Raw genomic sequence first — 20,416 nt, forward strand, 5'->3', positions numbered from 1 at the left:
CCCCGGGTCCCTCTGGAATCCCTCACATTTCCAGGAAAATTGCAAAACATGTGAAGAACAAATGGTCAGTTCCTCATAATCCTTCCCCATTGTCCTGAAAAGAAGCATTTGGGAGCGGTGAGGGGTTGGGGGGGGGGCTTCCTGGTCCCCCAACCAAGCCCATCCCCAGCTAGGTTTGGAGGGGCAAGGCTGGCCAAGTGGTCAGGGTGGGCCAAAATGGAGGCAGCTGGGGCCCCGGAGGTGGGGCACCTCCAAGGAGATGGGCAGCTGCAGGGCTGTGAGATTCCAGAACCCCTTAGCAGCTGCTCCCCAGAGCCTTTTCCTACTGTCTGCCTGTCACCATCCCCTCACAGCGCACCTCCCCACCCCCCAAGTCGCAGCCCAGCCACAGCCCAGCATTAAAGGGCAGGAGCCAGGACAACCACTTCCGTTTGCCCCATGGGGTGGGGGGCGGCTTTCCAGGATGGCCCCACCCCAGTGTTCCCTTCTGTGGAATCCCCTCCCCTTGATTCTAGCTGGACCCTGGGACTCACTTCCAACAAGTGACGAGCTGGCGTTCCCACAAACAGACTACGGAAGGCTGGGACTCCAGTCTCGATGGGCGCTGTAGACTGGTTCGCTCCAAGGAAGCCGCCATGTTGGAGGAGCCCATGTGCCCAGGAACCCAGGGCAGCCCCTGCCCTCTGCCGGCAATGAACCCTGCCAACTGCCACCTGACAGAACTTGGAAGTTGATCCTTCCCCAGCTGGATCTCGAGACCGACACCACCCTGAACGATACCTCAGCTGCAGCCCGGGACAGACCCTGAGCAGGAGACCCAGTTAAGTGACATCCCAAGTCCTGCCCCACAGAAACTGAGATCATGAAGGCTACTGTTTTAAGCCACTAAGTCTGGGGGCACTTTGTGACACAGGTAACCGATACAGGTGGTGTGGGACAAGGCAGGGTCGCGTGCTGGCTTTGTGACCTTCACGCTGTCCCGTGACCTTAGCATCACTGAGCAGTGCCCTCCCCGGTTACCCAGACATGGCAACATCCCTCCCCACAGGGCCCCATAAAGGACAAATAACGTGATGCGGCTCAAGCGCCCAGCACAGCAAATAACACGGAGATTGTGCTACAAGGCCGACTCCTCCGGGAAGCCCTCCCCAACCCCCCAGTGGGATCTCGCCTTCCCTTCCTCACCCACCCTGGTCGAGTGGCCTGCGTCTCCACACCAAATGCTTTTTCTTCCCCTGGCCTTCCAATCCTCCACCCCTGAGCGCCTCCTCCAGGCCTGGCCTTGTGGGGTGCCGGGCCCCAAGGCTGGGGACAAAGGCAGAAGCAGAGCGGTTGGGGGTCCAGACCCGGCCGGCTGCAAACACCAGACCCAGCAGCACCCCAAGGCCACAGTTGCCACAAACGGGCTCCACAGAGCCTCAGGGTGCGGGACGGACTGGCCGGTGCAGGCTCGAGGCGGGAGAACAGGGGTATCGGATGCATTTCCCAGCAATTCACTCTGCCCCTCAAATGCTCACCCCCAGAGGCAGTGACACAGCTACCTGGAGAGCAGGTGGCCTGGACACCGTCAGCTGACTCTCAGAAGCTCAGCACATCACTTCCCCTCACAGAGCCTCAGTTTCTCCAAATAGGTAGTTCAGAGTTTCTCAAAGGGAGCTAACAAGTGATTTTAAAGAGTATCCCCCAAAATGCTTCTATTTCCACAGTTATTTGGGTCCAAATGTATTGGGAAAATAAGTATACAACTAGCATATCAAACCCTGAGTTCCAGAGCCTATTGCTTAGATCGTAAGCATTAAAGCTTTAAAAGTTGATTTCAATAAAAACATTAAGCAAATGATAAAACTGATGGTACAAGGGTATGACCTAAATCATACGATTGTCATATGTGAGACATATGACATATGATTGTGAGATTCTGCGGACTCCTATTTCTTGACGAAGGAGTTACTCCTCCTATGTCTCAGCTACTGTTATCTTGTATCTTTTCATGGCAGCCAACCCTGCATCCTCACTCACGCAAGGAGCCACGCAGCTAAGGAAAGTTGTTCAAGGTAGAGAGAATAGCAGGTGCCAAGGCCCTGGGGCGGGGACTAAATTGGTTCCGACCTCAAGGCTTCAGGGGCTTTGCGCTTGCCCACACTGCTCCCTTGAGGTACAATGACTAAAACACCTCAGAGCACGGCGGTCTGGATGAGCAAGACTGGGGCAGAGGCTCCGGAGCCCAGCAGCCCGGCCCACCCCCTCCCTGTGGCCCCACCGAAGCAGTTCCTCATGGTGGGGAACTGTGCTGCAGAGGCAGGGGTCCCCCGAGGGTAAAGCCTGTGTTATCTGTGTGTCCCAGGACCCGGCCCCCACCTGGCAGAAGAGAAGGCTCCCTGGATGTCGCTAATAAACAAAGGAGGGGCTCTGTTGACCTGTGAGCTCTGCAGGCAGACACCGGGCGGGCCGAGAAGCAGCCACGTCAGACGATGCCAGGGGCCAGGGTCAGGAGAAGGAGGCCAGGGTGGCCCTGGGCTCTCCACTCCTAGAGGGGGTAGGGCAGGGGCAGGACTGGGAGGCTCGGGGCAGCGAGTGCCAGCACTGGGAGACCGAGGAAGGACGGAGTGAGGGGGGAGGGGCCCCAGGGTGAGGCCGGGACAAAGGTGCTACATTATCGCCTGACTGGGAAGAGAAGATCTCACTGTCTCTGCCTCCTCAGCCGCCAGGGCCTGTGGGGCCACAAGCTGCTTCGTCCGGGGGCAAACTCCACAGCTGGGTATGAACGGAGGACACTTCCTTGCCAAGCCTGGGCCCCAGCTCTCCTGGTGGCACCCCACCGCCCCACCCAGGCCTGTCCTGTCCACGCCACTACTGACTCTAGGAAAATTGCCGGGCAAGGCTTCCGGATGCCAGCTGGACCTCCCACGGCCAACGGATTCAAGCAGACCCCTGGTGGGGCCTCTGGGGGGCCTCCCGCCCATCCCTGCCCCCCAATCCTCTCGGACGACCCTGGATCGCCAACAGTTCTCAGGGCAGTGTGGGGCCAGGCCCCACTCCCAGGGGCTCACAGCACTGGGACCAGAGCCTCGTGCTTTAGACCACACTGCAGCGCAGGCAAGGAGGAGCCTCGGTTTTCCCGGAGGAGAAATGGGGAAGAGGGGGGAAAGGAACCTCAAGAGACGCTTTGTGTTGTGGGGAGACTCCCGGCCCAGGGAGGCTGGGCCGCAGGCGCCCCACGTACAGAGGGCAGAAACCAGCAGTCCTGTGAGGGCACTGTGCTGCCCTGGGCTCCAGCGCTCACCGCCTCTGGGCTCCGCTCCACACGCAACCTTCCCACTGCGGACACACCTGTCCCTGCTCCCGATCTTCTAGAGCTGTCTGATTGGCTTAGCTCCGTCCGATGCCCTATTGGACAGAGCGCTGAGGGCCAGCCCCCTGGGCACAGATCCAACCTATGGCTGCCCAGCCCTCGGGTCAGGTGCCCACCCTCATCCAATCCGAGGCCTCCCCTGGCTTAGGGCTTAGCTGGAGACCAGCGGTGGGACAGGTAAGGACGCGGGGGGCGTGCTGAGCTGGGCTTGCGCTAATCGTGATTTTTTTTTCAGTGTGACGCATCTGGCAGGGGGTGGGGGGGTGGGCAGAAATCGGGGAAGCATGTGGGACACCTTTCCATTCCTCTGCTCAGTTGCAGAGCATTCCTGAGTCTCAGCACAACCTCATGTCCCGCCCCTGCCTCCTCCCTGGCAGCCCTTCCCCCTCCTGCCCCTCGCCACTCCCCACCCCTCCCCACTCCAGTCCCCTCTCCCCGAATCCATGCGGTGGCTTCGTTCTGTGCGCATTTATCGAGCCCCTGGCATGTGCCAGGCGCTGCAAGGGGGCTGGGGGTTCAGCTGTGAAGGGGGTGGACCCCTACCCACCACGGAGGGTCATCTGCAAAAGCCGTCGGATCCCATGAGCTGCCACGCGGGATGTTGCTCAAACCCACATCTGACCAGGGCCCGTTCCTCTGTTTTAACACCTTCAGCGGCTCCCCATCGCCCTCCGGACAAGGCTAGACCCTGTGGTTGGGAGAATACTGGCCCCCAAAATTGGTCTGTCTTCTGGAACCCGTGGACACGTTCTCTCCCCGGCAGAAGGGATTTTGCAGAGGTGATTAAGTTAGGGAGATGTTCGTGGATTATCTGCGTGGGTCCAGGGTCATCATGAGGGGCCTTTAAATGTAGAAGGGGCTGTGAAGCTTCTAGAAGCTAGAAAAGGCAAGGAAACAGATTCTCCCCTGAAGCTTCCATCTGTGTGGACTTCTGACCTCCAGAGCTGATAAATTTGTGTTGTTTCAAGCCACTACACTTGTGGTAATTTGCTGTTATGGCAGCAATAGGAAATCAATACTACCCCGGCCCCTTCCCCGAGTCCCCCAAGGCCTGCCTGCCTTCCAGGCTTGAAGGAGCCTCTCCCCTCCCCCAATGCCCTGAGCCCCCTGCTCCTGTGGCCTTCACTCCTGCTATCCCTTCTGCCTGACCTGCTTCTTCCAGGATGTGGCCAGCGACTCTTCCCCCCACCTAGATCTCCTCCCAGTGTCCCTCAATGGAGCCTTCTAGATCTCCAGGATTCTCTAAGCAAATGAGGAATTTGTTGGAAGGTACAGGAGTAGTCCGTGGCCTCCAGACCTTGAAAAGGACAGGCCTGGCGTTTCCAAAAGCGCTGAGCCTCAAGAATGAAAGCACAGCCCCTGGAGGGCCACTCCCGGTGGCCTTGGTGGTGACCGTCCCCTGCTCTTTGGTTCTACCACTCAAGACCCAAGTTCTGGCTACACACCCAGCCAGGGTCAAGATGAGGGGAGACACCTCAACTGGCGGTTCTGCCCTGATCTGAGGCCCCAGAAAAGGATGGGATTTCAGAAATGTACAATCAACAGGTGTCCCCTGCCCCTCCTGGGCCACCCCACCCAGGGCTGTCACCCCCACCAGGGTACATTTCACCCTGGCAGCCCCATCGTCCCTAATCCCGCCATGCGTCCCCTAAGGACAGATAGCTGAGTGCTGACCCCCGCTTGCGACCCCTCCTTGGGTGGTCTGCCCTGCACCTTCCTGAGCAGGTGGCTGCGGAAGCAAGCGGATGCGGGCGCTTGGAGAGAAGGCACGCCAGGAATCCTGCCTGCAGCCGCGGGGAGCCCAGAGGCTGAGGGCCCTAGGGATGGGGACGGGCATCGGCCTCCCCAGAGGAGGACACAGCCCTGCAGGGCCATCAGAGGAGCCTAGAGAGGAGAGAAAACGCGGTCTGTCCGCGCACGGAGCATCACTCACCCGCGAGCGTGGAGGGGGCTGACCCCCGCTGCGACATGCATGCACCCTGAGGTCCGTGAGTGACGTAAGCCAGTCACGGAAGGACAAACACTGTATGACCCCACTTGCCCCAGGTACGTAGGGTCTTCAGATTCATAGACGCAGAGAGTGGAAGGTGAGTGGGGGGCAGGGGCTGGGGGAGGGGGTGAGGCTTAGTGTTTCGTGGGGACAGATTTCAGGTGGGGGGAGATGAAAAGCGTTCTGGAGATGGATGGTGGTGATGGGTGCAGGACGGTGTGAATTTACTGAAAAATGGAAGTTGGGGGCGCCTGGGGGCTCAGTCGGTTAAGCGCCCGACTCTTGGCTTCAGCTCAGGTGGTGATCTTGTGGTTTGTGAGTTCGAGCCCCACGTCAGGCTCCGCGCTGACAGTGCGGAGCCTGCTTGGGATTCTCTCTCTCCTCTCTCTTCCCCTCCCCTGCTTGCTCTCTCTCTCTCTCTCTCTCAAAATAGATAAACATTAAAAAAAATTTTAATGGTGAAGAGGGTAACTTTCATGTTATATATATCTTACCAGAATTAAAAACGTTTAAAAGGGGGGGACTGCGAACTGCACCATCTACCCCAGCCGGTTTTGTGCAGCCACGAAACCCTCTGTGTCATGTCCAAAGGACACTTTGTTCCTAAAGCTGGGAGAGCAGGGCTGCCCAGCTTGAGGTGGGGAGTGAGACCCCACAGCCACTTTCGAAGCACCCCCTCCCTCAGCACCACCCCTGGGGGGACCCCCAGAGCTCAGCACTCCCCTCCCAGGCTGGGGGAGGGCGGAGCTTGGAGTCCAGGGCTCCACAGGTGGGGGCAGGGCCCGCCAGAGCTGCCGGGACCCCTTATTCCCACCTGGAGGTCCCTGAGGGACAAGGTATGGCCTGTGGGGTGCAGGGCAGCCCGGCGTGGGCAGAGGGCTCCCGGGAGGGCGGGCCTCCTCCGAAGTCAGGACTGCTTCCTACGGGGCAGATGGGGCTAGAGGGGCACATGGGCTACAGTTCTGCAGACGTTTCCAAAGATTCCGAGATTGTTAATTCAAGTGCAGGAAAAGTCCTGGGGGAAATGGTGGTCCCTGTTGGAAGCTGAGCGTATTTGGGGAGGGGGCAGGGGCTCATTAAACCCACCAGGTCCCCCTGCCCCAGGGAAAGGCAGGGCCATGCAGGGGGAGGAGAGAGGAGGAAGGGAAGGCCCCTAGAATAGGAAGGGGGGGCAGACAAGAAGACGCTTCAGCACCCTCAAAATAAGGCCCTTGAAGTGCATCATCTCATCTGAGCTTTGTGGAGGTGGACTGTCACCCACATGTCACAGAAGAGGCATCTGAGCCACCGACCCCTTACGGAGCTTGCCCAGGGAGCCACAACTCCAGCGTGGCAGCTCAAGTCCATGGGCACGCCCTTCCGTGACCTCAGAGCACCGCATGCTCCAAGAAACACAGTCCCCGGGCTATGGCTCACTGACCTCTGGCTAGTAATCACTTAGTCATTCTGCAAACCGTTAACCGACCACTCTCTCTCTGGATCGGTACTAATTAGGATACGTTTTGGCTGCTTTAACAAATGCCACCCCTGCCCCCAAACACTGGGTTAAACAAGATAGCAGGGTTTTTCCCTCACTCATGACACAGTCTGAGCATCAGCAGTGCCGGCTGATGTGCTGGTGACCCAGGTTCTTTCTACCTTGTCGCTCTGTGGTCCCGCTTCTATCCCATAGTTAGTGTGGCTGCTGCGGCTCCTGCCATCGTGGCTGACATCCAGCAGTAGGTACAGGGAGAAGGAGGAAGGAGAAGCCACCTCTCTTTTCTCTTGAGACAGGACCCAGCAGCTCCGCAGGTCACGTCTCACATGTCATTGGCAAGGATCTGGCCAATAGCTACATGCAGCTGCAGGGGGGCTGAGAACTTCAACGGGCAGCTGTATGCCCAGCTCGGATTCAGGGTTTCTTTCACTTCCGGAAGGAAGGAGGATGGATGTTGGGGGGGCAACTCGCAATCTCGGCCACTAGAACACAATCTCTCCTCCCTCCCGGGACCATGGTGAACCAAGGTCATGAGTAAAAGGCAACAGGAGACTGCAGGGGGAGGGGACAGGAGATCTGAGGAGGAATCTGAGGAGGCTGCCTGGGGGAGGCAACATCTATGCCAAGACTTGGAAAACAATTCAGGTTTGGGAGGGAGAGGAGTTCCAGGAGAAGGCGGTGAACTAGCGGACGGAGCACGGGTGGAGAAACAGTGGTTCAGTGTGACCACCGCGAACTTGGAGGTGGAAGTCCTGGGTTCGAGTCCAGATGCGGAGTCAGCGTAGCGAGGTGCCCAGTCTCCCTGAGCCTCGGTTGGCTCCCCATTGAAAGGCTGATGGCCTCCTTCACAGCTTCTCATGGGCCCGTGCGGAGGCAGGTGCTGGGAAGTGCCTGGCGCTCGGTGGAGTCAGGATGCTTCCGTGGTGGGGTGTCAGGTCGGTGTGGGCAGGGGCAGGCGACAGAGCTGCAAAGGGAAGCAGGGGACCACCCCCCCCCACACACTCCGCCCCGGAAGCCAGGCCAGGTGGTTTGATGTTGTTCAGAAGCTGTGGGCAGTTACACGGCAGGGTGGTATCCTGAACAGAGAGCAGCTCTGCAAACATGACTCCGGAAGATGGAGACGAGGAAGTAAGGTCAGAGGCGCAGGGGCCCAGGAGGAGGCGGCCCCAAGGTCCCCAGAGAGACTCCGTGGCGAGGAGCAGCCGAAGCCCTCAAGCCGCGAGATCTGAGCAGGCATCTGGGAAGACCGCCCGGAGGAGGCAGCCCCAAGGTTATGCCAGCCAAACACAGCAGCAAGCAGGGCTTGCCCCAGAGGACCAGCAAGGGAAGGAGGGATGAGCTGAAACCAGGTGATGCCCAGGGCAGACAGAGCCTCCCTCCGCCTGGAGATGCCCCCACCCCAAGCACCCAGGGCGCCTCCGGAGTGCACCATCACATTCCTGCCGACCCCCCAGCACACTCCAAGGTGGAGATCCCAATTTACAGAGAGGAAGCTGGAGCCCAGGGAAGGCTGATCCCTAAGGCCACATGGCAAGGACTTGGGCTCCACAGTCAGACCCAAAGCACCCAGCACTGTGGGTCCTTCTGGGGCTTTGAGATGTCCTTCAGAAATATATCATCATCCTAGACTCGGGAAGGCTTTTCATCCTGAAAAAGGATAAGACCAAGAACTGCTTTACCCATTTTCTATCCTCGAGGCCCCCGTTATGAAGCAGGAAGAGTTACCCCATTGAACAGAGAGACAAACTGAGGCCAGAGAGGTGAAGTCGTGTCCCCAGGTCACACTGCCAGGGGGTGATCGGCAGGATTTGCATCCAGGTCTGTGACTGGCCCTGTTTCCCACGATCCTCCTCCTCCTCCTCCCCCCCCCAGACCTCTCTCCCCTCCCCCGCCCCCTCCCCCGCTGCTTTCCTGGCTCTCTCTCACGGAAGAGAATATGCTCTGAGTCTCTGTTTCCCTGGGAGAAATCCATTTTCAGAATCTGGAGGTGTTGAAATGTGTTCTTTTTTCCTCTCCAAAGAGCCCTTCTTGAGGACAGAGGTGCCCCGAGAATCCCTCTGAGGCCACCACCAGCCAGGCTAGAGCCTGGGGCTGCCCATCGAGGAGGGCACGGCCCCCACAGTGGGCCCCAGACAGGGTCTCCGGGAGGTGACCTCATCCATCCTGGCACAGTGGACAGCTGGGCTGCTCCAGGAGCTCAGGACATGCCTGTGACCTCCAGCCCCAACCTCAGAGGACACTTCTCTGCCCTCTAGCCCGCCTGCTTACAGGGGCACTCGTGCCTCCCCAGAGCAAGGCAGTCGGTGTCCCCACCCGCCCGGCAGAGGTGCCCAGGGCAATTCCATGCTGCCTCCACCAGACTGTCCCTCTCTCAGTGACAACTGGGCCCAGGATGGTCACAGAATTCTCACGCTGGAAAGGGCACAGGCATTGCTGTGAGCATCTGATGACCCACAGAGCCAACCCCGGGGGAGCATAGTTGTGGGCACAGGGGGTCACTTGCAGAGTGGAGAAGGGAGGGAGAGGGCAGGTGTGAAGGGGGTGAGGGGGAGGAGGGGAGAGAGAGGGGGAGGGCGGGGGTGGGGAAGGGAAGAACACAGGTGGGGTGGACCTGGCTTCCGCACACGTGCACACCTTTCTCCTTCGGGCTTTTGTCCCAGCACACTCCCATGGCACCTGCCCCAATACCCCCCAGCCTGCCCCTTCCAAAATCTGCCCTGGCCCCCAGGTCTGGCCTCTCCCTCTCCATCCTGGTCACTGCCCACTCCCCAGGTGCCACTGACCACAGCTTCCTAGGGCCGGACTGGACTCACCTAGGCTTCCAGTCCCCCCACCCATACCGGGATCTGCTAGGAGGCCCCACCTGCCGACTGGCCACGCCCTGTGGGGACCCATGGCAGGCCTGGGGGCTTGGGGAACAGTTCCTAGAGCTCCTAGAGCCTACGTCCCAGAATCAGGGACTCGTCGACTCCTGGGCTTAAGCCTGGAAGGGTCCAGCAAGGTCAAGCTACCCATGGCCCACCCCCAGGCCCCCATAGCACCCCGGGAGCTGTTCTGGGTCTCAGTCATACACCTTGAGGACAGGAAGCAGGCTCCACTAGGGATACCCCAGGACATCAGCTGAGGACGCTCACGGACTGGCCCCATGGGAGCCTCCCGCAGGGCAGACAGGTGGTGATTCTATCCGTCCCCCTCCACCCCTCAGCCCAGAGGCTTAACCATAACAGGCTCCGGTTCCAGATAAACCACCCCCGCCCCCCAGGAAATAACCCCCTGGGCAGGGAAGGGGGGCAAGATGATGGGCCCTGGCCCAGAAGGACTCCCACCCCTGCCTGCCCCCTCTTCCCAAGGACTTGCCCAGCAGGCCAGCTGACAGGTGAACGGCAAGGTCATCAGAGTCACAGGAGATCACACACCCAACTCCTGCACCCCTGCACCCACCACCCCCACTAAAGGGAGCCCGTAGAAGCTTCCGGAAAGAGGCAAATTGTTAGTGGCAGGGACTAAGCCTGCCTCCCAGACTCTTCCGTCTCTCTCTGTCGGACACCAAGTCCTGAACCGGAAGTCCCTTTACAACTCACCAAGTGCATCCCCATCACACAGGTGAGGACAGAGGCCCGGAAGGGCAGGAATGCTCCCCTAAGGACTTGTCAAGTGCATCAGTTAGCCCCAATGCCATCTGGACCACAGGAGATGGACCTCCCTCCCTGTCCCTGGAGCTGACTGTCCTCCAGCTTTGGGCTGTGGGAGGGGAGGGGAGGGGCGAAGGGGAACACCAGACACTACCTACCCGAACGCGTCACCCCTCAAGATCGGGCTTCTGAGTCCGACGGGCCTGGCTCCGGTCCAGCAAGGGCACGGCCACCAGGAGGGTGGGGGCAGGGATGCAACCACCGCCAGAAGCCCGGGTTCCCGTCCTGCTCCATCCCCGTGGCACAGAGTTCTTCATACCTCCCTGTGCCCCATCTGCCGCCGGGTAGCTCTGCGGGGCCCTCAGCCCCACGAGGTGCTCACCCACGGCCTCCCCGAGCCAGTGGGATGTGAGCAGACACGCAGCGGTCAGCGACTTCACACAGGTTCGTGCACGGGGGCTTCTCTCTTTCCGTGCCCCTGCCTTCCCCACGAGACCAGGCCTGGGCAAGCCTGCCAGAGGACGAGCAGAGCCACCGCTGTCCCAGCTGGGGCCATGCTCGGGTGGCCGACACCAGGGAGCCCGGCAAGGTCAGCAGGGTGCCAAACCCGGTCCGGCTGAGTCCCGCAGCACGTGAGACACGAGCAGGTATCACCGCCGTGTGGTTGTTACCCAGTGTTACTCTGGCACCAGACGGACCGCAGTCCCTCACGCACCGGGTAAGATCACCTGCTCGGAGATGGCCGGCAGGCCCCCTCGAGGAACGGAGGTTCAGAGAGGCCGAGGGCTCGTTCGAGGTCACACTGGGGGCGGCTTCAGATCCCGAAGCTCTCCTGGGGCCTGCCCCCCCCCCCCCAGTGTGCTGGCCCGGCAGACAGGCGAGCCCGTCCCAGCCTGCCCTCCAGGAGCCCACGGTCAGAGAGGGAGACACGGGTAACCAGAGAACGGGGACCGATTCAGGCATTTTGGAAAGTAAGGAGGAGAGGACAGGTGCCCCGAGCCCTGAGGGATGAGGCCAAGTTCTGCAGCGGGAGAATGAGGACGCATGAGGGCCTTCCCGGTGGTGGCCACACGGTCACCGCCACCAGCCCCCACTCGCGGCCCGGGACAGCCTGACCCCGGCGGTGCAGGTGAATTTCACCCTTGCTAGAATGGGACCACCTGCCACCACCTTCCGCCCGATCAGACGCCAGCAGAGGAAAAGCAGTCACACACAGCTGCTGCCTCCCCAGCCCCTCCGGGCCACCTGAGAGCCAAGCGAACCCACCTGAGGGTGCGGCTGGTGCGCCGCCGGGGACACAAGCTGTCCGGCCCGGGGGAGGCGGGGCCCTGGCGGCCTCGCTGAGACACAGCTGGGCCTGGAGGCGGGGCTTCTCCTGGACTTTTTTTCACCCTTCAGAGCCAGTAAATTCCTCCTTAGCTCAAGTTCGTCTGGATGGAGCTTCTGCCATGTGCGATCCTAAAGGGCCCTATCAAAACACAATTGCTGGGGACAGGGAGGCGTCCAGGGGCCAAAAGACTTCACAGAGATGGGCTTCTAGGAGGAGGAAGCCCCAACTTCCTGACCTGGCGGTGTCCGGGCGGCGTTCCAGCAGGACCTTTCCTGGGGGCTTCCCCCAGCAGCGGGGGGAAGGAGCTGGGGGGAGGAGTGAAACAAGCTGGCAGGCACCAGGACGCAGGCTCCCGAAGCGCCCAAGCGCAGTTGGAACACGCGTGAGCTGGGGCTCAGGGCCGGCGGTCGCTGTCATCGCCACAGCATTCCCAAGCACTAGGCTCTATCCCAGGGGCTGTGTACACACGACCAAACCTTCTCTCACAATAGCTCCTCGAGTCAGGGCTGAAAGTTCCGCCCATTTTACAGATAACCCAGGTGGAGGCACAGAGACTTCAGGTAACTCGCCCGAGATCACACAGCCTGGCTGTGGCAGAGGGAGTGTGCAGACAGAGGCACCGCCACAGAGCCTTTCCTGCCTTTCTGCGTCCGCCACCTGCTCCAGAAGGTCCTACGGAAGACGAGGAACCTTCCATGCACACGCGTGGAGGGAGGCCCGGAGCGCTCCCTCCCTGAGCAAGCCTACCCCTCCCGGGGCCCCAGCCAGGCTGGGGGGCTCCTGGAGGACAGACAGCGTGCCTGGCCCACTCTGTGTGCCCAGGACTGCCGTGGGAGCCCGGCGTGGAGCAGGGCTTCAGGGTGGGGGTCCCAAAAGAGCAAAGGGCTCAGGAGAACCCCCTCAGCTCAAAACAGCCTGGGGCTGAGGTGAAGCATCACCAGCAGGCACACCCTCCATGGCCTCACCAGGGCCCCTCTCCTCTCTGAGCTCTCCCTGCCAGCACACATGCACACATACACACACACACACACACACACACACACACACACACACGTGCATACACCTGGCGTGGCCCTGCATACACAACACGTCCACGACCTCAGCTCAGAAAACTGAGGCCCAGAGAAGCAAAGGGACTTGGGGCATCTCTCTGCTGGCTGTTTGCACCCCACGTTTTTCAAGGGAGGGTGAGAAACAGATGTAGCAGATCGACTCAAAGGCGGCCCCGCAGCCGGCCTCAGGGTTCAGAGAGGGTCTGCCCCTCACACACAAGTGGCCCAGCACCCCAGAACCCCTCCAGCCCCAGGAAGGCCCCAGGCCACCATACAGGGTCTCTGGCAGGTGCCGGCTCACCGTCCAGAGGGGCCTGGCCGGGCACCAAGAGCTGTGTCTGCACTCGGGGCAGGAACGCCAGAGCCCAGGCTCTGAGGGGAGGGGTGGGCCAGAACGTGAGGGGCCAGAGCCGTGGCGGGGGCAGGGCAGGCGAAGGAAAGGCCGGGCGGGAGTGAGTCACAGGGCCACGAGGCCACAGTGCCTTCTGTCCTCCAGTGGGGGTGCCACCAGCCCCGAAGCAGCACGTAAGTCCTATAAAACATCCTAGAACCTTCTGGAGTGGTGGAGGGACAACATAGGGAAAGCGCTGGAGAGTAGCCACCCAATCTCCTTGCAATGTCGACGAGGCCCGAGGGAGAGAAGGGGCAGGCCCAGGTCACACGGCAGGTGGCCAGGAGCCCCAGGCCTCTAACCCTGGAATGCCGCCCAAACCCCTGCGGCGTCCAGGCCCTGGGACCCTCACAAGCTCTCGTGGCCCGGCTCGCAACCTGCCCCACCACCATCTCCCCCGTTCCTGCCTGGAACTGCATGGAAGGTGCCAGCTGGGGCCCGTCGTGGGAGGCGGTAGGGAGACCTGATGTCTTGAGGACCCTCTAAGACCAGACCAGTGAGACCTCAGCCACCGCCCCCCCTGCAGGCTGTCCAGTCCAGCCCAGCCAAGCTGGAGTCCAGGGAGGCGGAAGGAAGTTTGGAAAGAAGTCATTCTCGAAGCAAGTGAGCACACTGACGGGAGGGCCCGGGTGCCGGTGGGAGCACCTGCTTCTCCCAGGAAGGGACATAGATTGGCCAGGGGATGGCAGGACTCGCCTGACACCAAACCCAAGGGGGACTTCCCAGGGGCTGCCTGCTCTTGGCACGGGCCCTGGGGGACCTCACTGCGCCCTAACTGCCTCCACCCTCCACCTCGATCGCGGCTACCAGCAGGCAAGAGAGCGGAATGAAATACCTCGGAATTCTGCCGCGACGAGTTTCCAGTAACTCCACGCCCCGCTCATTCACTCGCTTCGCAAAGGTTTACTGGGCTTGTCCTGGGTGCCGGGATCAGGTCGCTGCCAGGGATCCCGACTGGGCCACGCGGGGAGAAGCAAGGCCTGAGCAGCAGCAGCTACGGAAAACCATGGTGAGACACACGCCTACCGAGGCCGCGCGAAGGAGGAAGGATGGGGGCAAGGGGAGTCTCGGCTCCCTCCGGGTGGCAGGGCAGGCTGGGTGCAGGCCGAGGGGAAGGCAGCGGGGGAGGAGGAAGAGAGCTGCCAGGAGAGGACCTGAGTGGAGGCTCAGAGGCGGGACAGCACCCAGGAATTTCCAGAGTACCAAGAGGCCGACGGAAGGGGAGACCAAGGGTCAGTGGCCAAGGACGGCTGTGACCCAGGGCTCAGCCAGGACATACTCAAAGTTCTCCCCCACTTTTGGCCAGGTGTGCAGGCTGGTTCATCGCCCCCAGAAGCCCTAGGAGGCCTGGAGGGTGGCCCAACCCGTCCCCATGGGAAGTCTCCGCAGCAACATCCCTGGTCACCGGGAGTCGCTCACCGGGCCCACCATACGCCCACCAAGCCCTGCACAGGACGCTGCGGGGGGAAGGGTCAAAGCCTGGGCAAACCCCCCAAGGCCTCCCTTGCACAGGGAGACAGCCCCATGAGAATGGCCTGGGAAGTCAGGAGGCCACCCAACCTCCCGTTGGCTGAGCCAGGCCCCCAACGCCTGTCCCCTCCCCCCCACCAGCCCCTTTCAAGTTGCTCCTGGACACCAGATGGACCCAGTTCAACTTGTCCTTCCTTTTCTTTCCCCTGCCCGCCCCCTGCTGGAGCCGTGAGAGGGCAGGCGGGAAGGGGGGGGTGGGGCGGGCCGAGCCAGACCCAGAAGCATGGGGAACAGCCCCAGCTTCAACTCTGCAGTTCAGAGTCTGCCAGGCCCACTGGGACCAGGCCTCTGGGCCTTGGACCAAGACTCTCACTGCTGACCCCCAGGACAGGTCAGGACAGGATGGGCAGCTGGCAGGAAGGGCCAGACCCAGGTGGAGCTGGTATTCTGCCCTGGGAAGAGGGGAGGAAGGTGCAACAGGGACGCTTGGGGACAAGAGAGGGTTTCGGAAAGGGAGAAGCCAGGGATGGAGAGGGAGTCGCCAAGCCTGGGCCTGGCTTCCAAAGGCCAGGGAGCACCTGGATCTTGGGTCTGTCCTCCCCTGCACAAGCGGCCGTGGGAGCCAGAAGGGCCTGAGCACCGTGTCCAATGTTCTGGGATCCTGAGGTATGGAGTGTAGCCTGTCAGCCCAAGAAACAAGCAGAACCCCCGGAGCAGCAACAGCCCGAAGGCCAAGCACTGCTCCCCCCAGAGCCTCCCTGGGATTGGAGGGCATGGGGGCTGGGTGCTGCTGGCTGGGCAGGCCAGCTTGGACCAGTCTCACTTGTGCCCCAGACTACTGCTTCCACACACCCACCAGCACCACCACCAGATCCCCGGGGCACGAAAGGCTCTCCCCGGCCCCAAGTGGCTTTTTCATTTTCTGAGACTAAACATGGTAAGGTGGGGAGGGCTGCCCCATGGCCCTGTCCCAGCTTCTCTGTGCGTGGGAGCAGGGCCCAGGTCCTAGACTGGCACCCTCCCCTGCCCCCCAAAATCAAGGAATCAGGGCTTGAAAGTTTCTCCAACAAAAGTTGGGGCTCCCCTTGCCCCTGCCGGGGAGCCGCAACCCAGACCCCCAGCCATCTCCTCGGAGACTTGCCAAGCAGGAGGCTTCACTCACCACACACACCACCCAAAAGGGGGAGCAAGAAACAGGAAGGAAACAATTTGCTAGCTCAGGGGTGCCCTGTGGGAAGAGGGGTGCAGCCCAATGGGACCCCCCCCCACCGCCCCAGCCAGGTTTGGCTCAGGGAGAATTCCCTAACCCACCTGAACGCCCCCTACCCAGGGCGGTGAGGGACAGTGAGGACCAGGCTGGCTTTCCTCTAGGCAGAGAGCTCCTGGGGCTGTGCAGCCCCAAACCCCTGCTCCAGACAGCAGAGAAATCACCCCGGCGGGAGATACAGAAAGGGGGCTACACTGGAGCGCACCCCGCCTTCCACTCTGGGTCTTGACTGCTGGAGCCACGGGTCCATCGGGGAGCTTACGCGGCCGAGGATCCCGCCAGGGCCGCGAAAACCGGAGAGAAGGACCTCCGCCCAAAGCGGGGTGTGTGCCCTCGCGCCCGCGGGGTCCCGCTGGGTCCTCGGTGGGGGCTCCTTGCCCTGCAGTTGACTTCTCCAGACTTGTTCCCTCGTCGCCGCCGCCGCCGCCGCCGCCGCCGCTGGGAACGATTCGCCCTCTTCCCTACCCAGCCCAGCGAACTCCCACCTCCGCCCGGGGCGCGAGCGCCGTCTCCGTCCCGGATAGAAGTTAGGCGGCTGGTCCCCGGGACGCGCAGCGCACGGGACTGTGGCAGCAGTGGCCCCGGACTCCGCCACCGCCGCCCCCAGAAAAGTCCCCGCTACCGCGAGGGCGTATCTGGAGGCTCGACTCCCCGGGACCGGGTACAAATCGCTTGCGACCGGGCCCAGACCTCACCCCGGAGGGCAAGGCGAGCCAAGGCGAAGCGGGGCTCGCTCCGGGCTTCGGGGACCCCAGGTCAAGGCACTTCCCCGCCCCGCCGCCCCTGAGCCCAAGTCGCCGGCCCCGCGCCGAGCGCAAGCGAGGAACCGGATGGTCTCCGACTCGGCGGCGGGGCCGACCAGGGCCCCCGTGGAGTTGGGGAGTCGCCCCGCACCCCTAAAAGCCTCAACATTCATTCGCGGTTGAAAGTACGCACTTTACGCGTCCAGGCGCCTCCGCGGTGAGTGGAGCTGCAGCGCTCGGGGTCGGCGAAGGTGGCTCAGCTCGGGCGCTCCAGTCTCGACGTTCCCGGGGCAGAGAGCAACGTCCGGGGACGCACGGGACGGGTGCGCCCGGCGGCCGGGGCCGCGCCGGGCGAGGAGAGCGGCGAGAGGGGAGCGCTTCGGCGTTCAGGCAACAGCTACCCCTAGTGGGAGAGCCGCCGGGGCCGCCGCCGCCCCGCGCCCGCTGCCCCGCGCCCCGCGCCCGCGGCGCCCCGCGCCCGAAGCGCTCCCGGGTCGGCTGGGGCGCAGGCACGGGCGCCGCTGTCCCCGGCCCTTCCCGTCTCCGGCGCCAGGCGCTAACCGGCCCGCGGGCCCTGGCCTCCGCACCGCCCCGCTGCGCCCCGGAGGCCGCTGACCCTAGAACGGCGGCGCCGAACGGGGACGAGATGGGACGGGGCGGGCGCGGCCGGGACGGCGCGCGGCGGCCTCGGGCAGCGGCGGGGGGCGCCGAGCGCGGTGTGCGTGGCGGGGCGGTGCGGGGGGCGGCCGTGTGCGAGGCGCGAGTGTGAGCGCGCGCGGGAGGCGAGCGGGCGGGCGAGCGGGCTCCGGGAGGCGAGCGGCGCCCGCGGGCGAACGGGGAAGGCGGCGGGGGCCCGAAGTTGCCTCCTCGCGGGCCCGCGTCCCCCGGCGGGGCGGGAGCCGGGGCCAGCAGCGCGGCGGCCGCGGCCCCGGGCTCCCGCGGCACCTGGGCAGCGGCCCCGCACGAGCAGCAGCGGCGGGGGCGGCGTTGGCGGCGGCGCGCGGGAAGCGAACCGGAGCTCCGGCGCGGCGCGGCGGCCGCCGGGGAGCTCGGCTCAGGTGCGCGGCGAGAGGGGCGCGGGGCCGGGGCCGGGCCGCCAGGACCGAGGCCGCACGCAGCGCTAGAGCGCTGGCCGGAGGATCTCCCCGGCGGACGCCTGGGTCCCCGGGCCAGCTCCCCGTCCCGGGTGGCAGCCGCGACCGGGGTCCCCCGCCGCCACCGCCACCGCCACCACCCTCCCCCCACGCCCCCGGAGAGCTGGCCTCGGGGCCCGGCCCCGCCCCCCGCCGGCCCCCCGCCCGGCCGCCCCGCCCTCGGCCCTCGATTTCCGAGGCATTGGCCGCGCCGCTGGGTGATCCCTCCGGGCTCAAGTTGCAAGGGGGCGGGCCCCGGCCGGAGGTGGAGTCTCCCGCCAATTGAAGCCTCGGCTATAAATCGAGCTCCCCGCACGGCCGAGGCCCAGATGCCTCGCCGGGCCGCCCCGCGGTCGCTGGTGGGGGAAGGCCGCGGGTCCCAGGGGGCTTCGGGGGCGGCAGCCACCATGCTCCGCTCCCTGCTGCTTCACTCCCTGCGGCTGTGCGCCCAGACGGCCTCGTGCCTCGTGCTCTTCCCGCGCTTCCTAGGCACGGCCTTCATGCTCTGGCTCCTCGACTTCCTGTGCATCCGCAAGCATTTCCTGGGCCGCCGCCGCCGCCGCCGCCGGGGTCAGCCCGAACCCGCCGCTGAGCTTGACAGCGACGGCGAGGAGGTGCCCCCCGACGACCCGCCGGTCTGCGTGTCCGACGACAACCGCCTGTGCACCCTGGCGTCGCTGAAGGCCGTGTGGCACGGCCAGAAGTTGGATTTCTTCAAGCAGGCCCACGAGGGCGGCCCGGCGCCCAACTCGGAGGTGGTCCTGCCCAACGGCTTCCAGAACCAGCACATCCTGGACTACGCCAGGGGAAACCGCCCGCTGGTTCTCAATTTCGGCAGCTGCACCTGACCACCGTTCATGGCGCGCATGAGCGCCTTCCAGCGCCTGGTCACCAAGTACCAGCGCGACGTCGACTTCCTCATCATCTACATCGAGGAGGCTCACCCGTCGGACGGCTGGGTCACCACAGACTCGCCCTACAGCATCCCGCAGCACCGAAGCCTGGAGGACCGGGTCAGCGCGGCGGAGGTACTGCGGCAAGGCGCGCCCAGCTGCTCTCTCGTCCTCGACACCATGGCCAACTCCAGCAGCTCGGCCTACGGGGCCTACTTCGAGCGCCTCTACGTAGTCCAGAATGGCACCATCATGTACCAGGGCGGCCGTGGTCCCGACGGCTACCAGGTGTCCGAGCTGCGCACCTGGCTGGAGCGCTATGATGCGCAGCTGCGAGGCGGCCAGCCGCGTCGAGTATAAACAATCAGTGGACCGTTGACTGAACTTGGCGGGCGGTGCCTTCGAGCCTTCGAAGCCCACGTGCAAACGCCCCAAACCAAGTCAGGTTCGCCGAGGGCCCAGTGACACAGCCGTGCTGAGCCTCGGGTGGCCGGCTGAGCCCGTGTCCTCAGCCAAGCCGCCCGAAAAGCCTCTCCCGCCTCCCTGGACTCTGTGGCTGTGACCGCCCCCTCCCCTGTACCTGCCTGGCTGCCTCTAACGTGACGCCACCCTTGCCTGTGTCCCCACCCCCACCCCACTTGTCCTCGCCCCACCCCCGGAGGCCCCTGCCTCTCTCACGCCCCCGCCCCAGAGATAAGAGCCAGCGTGCCTTCAGCCGGGAGCAGAGCCCCTAGCACAGAGACTTCGGCCGCGCCCGCGCACCCTCGCGCACAGCTGGGTTCCAGCAGCGCCCGCGGCTTACCCTAGTTGCCTGGCACCCACACCTGTCGCTCCCAGGGAGGGGGTGCCCTGCTGCTTTTGTGTCTATTTCTTGTCCCTGGGCTGGGGGTAGGGGCTTGGGATGGGGAAGGGTGGGCAGGGTCGTCCCCCCCCCCTCATTTGGGGTGCTCACGAGCCCCACTGCTGATGACGAGCTATCTCTAACTGGTCTTGACCACGAGCTGGTTCTGAACCGCAGGGGGCTTGCAGCAGCGCCGAATACGAGAGAGGGAAAGTACTCCGGGTTTCCGGGAGGAAGCCACCACAAAGGGGGAGAGAGAGGGCGTCTGGGGGACGGTTTCGGGGCCAGAGGAAGCCAGCTTGACTGGCGAGGTTCGCAGCGCCCCAGGAAGAAGCTGGGGCGCCTGGGAAACGGGGTGTGGGTGGAGGAGTCCGGGGCGAGACAGATGAGGGGAGAGCCTAGGGACCCCGAGTGAGGGCCTCGTCCGTAGGCAGAGCTGCTGACTGTGGGGCCAGGAGGTGGGAGGCCCCTGGTTCCAAGGCCATTTGTGAGTGTTTTGCTGGAAATACTCCCTGTATATAAACTTCTTTTACGCTACAGTAATAAAAGCTTGAAGTAAACTGCTTTCGGGTTGCCTCTGGTCCCTTTATTTATTTCTTTTTTTTTCTTTCCTCTGAATAGCGACAGGAATTAAACACAAATCTCTCCCTCGCGTCCCCATAGTGACCCTGGGGGGAAGGGTGGCTGGAAGGAGCCGACGCTGGCAGGGGCGCGGGAGGGCAAGGAATAAGAAAGGGGGTCTGCGGCGGTGCCCAGGGGTGTACGCACGCACGCACACACCCACGGTGGGGGAGGTGGGGTCGGAAGAAAAACCGAGAAGCGGAGCGGGGCGGGGTCCTGGAGGG

At 63.3% G+C, this 20,416-nt stretch overlaps 1 protein-coding gene across 1 annotated transcript; it reads left to right on the forward strand.

The window, feature by feature from the left end:
* Window positions 1-17,994: 17,994 nt before the first annotated feature.
* On the forward strand, window positions 17,995-20,136 carry DIO3 (iodothyronine deiodinase 3). Its single transcript, XM_043557040.1, has one exon. The coding sequence runs from the start codon at window positions 18,167-18,169 to the stop codon at window positions 19,088-19,090; it is 924 nt and encodes a 307-aa protein (XP_043412975.1). The 5' UTR covers window positions 17,995-18,166; the 3' UTR covers window positions 19,091-20,136.
* The last annotated feature ends 280 nt before the right edge of the window (window positions 20,137-20,416 follow it).

The sequence above is a fragment of the Prionailurus bengalensis genome, chromosome B3, assembly GCF_016509475.1.
Source record: "Prionailurus bengalensis isolate Pbe53 chromosome B3, Fcat_Pben_1.1_paternal_pri, whole genome shotgun sequence".
Taxonomy (NCBI): Eukaryota; Metazoa; Chordata; class Mammalia; order Carnivora; family Felidae; genus Prionailurus; species Prionailurus bengalensis.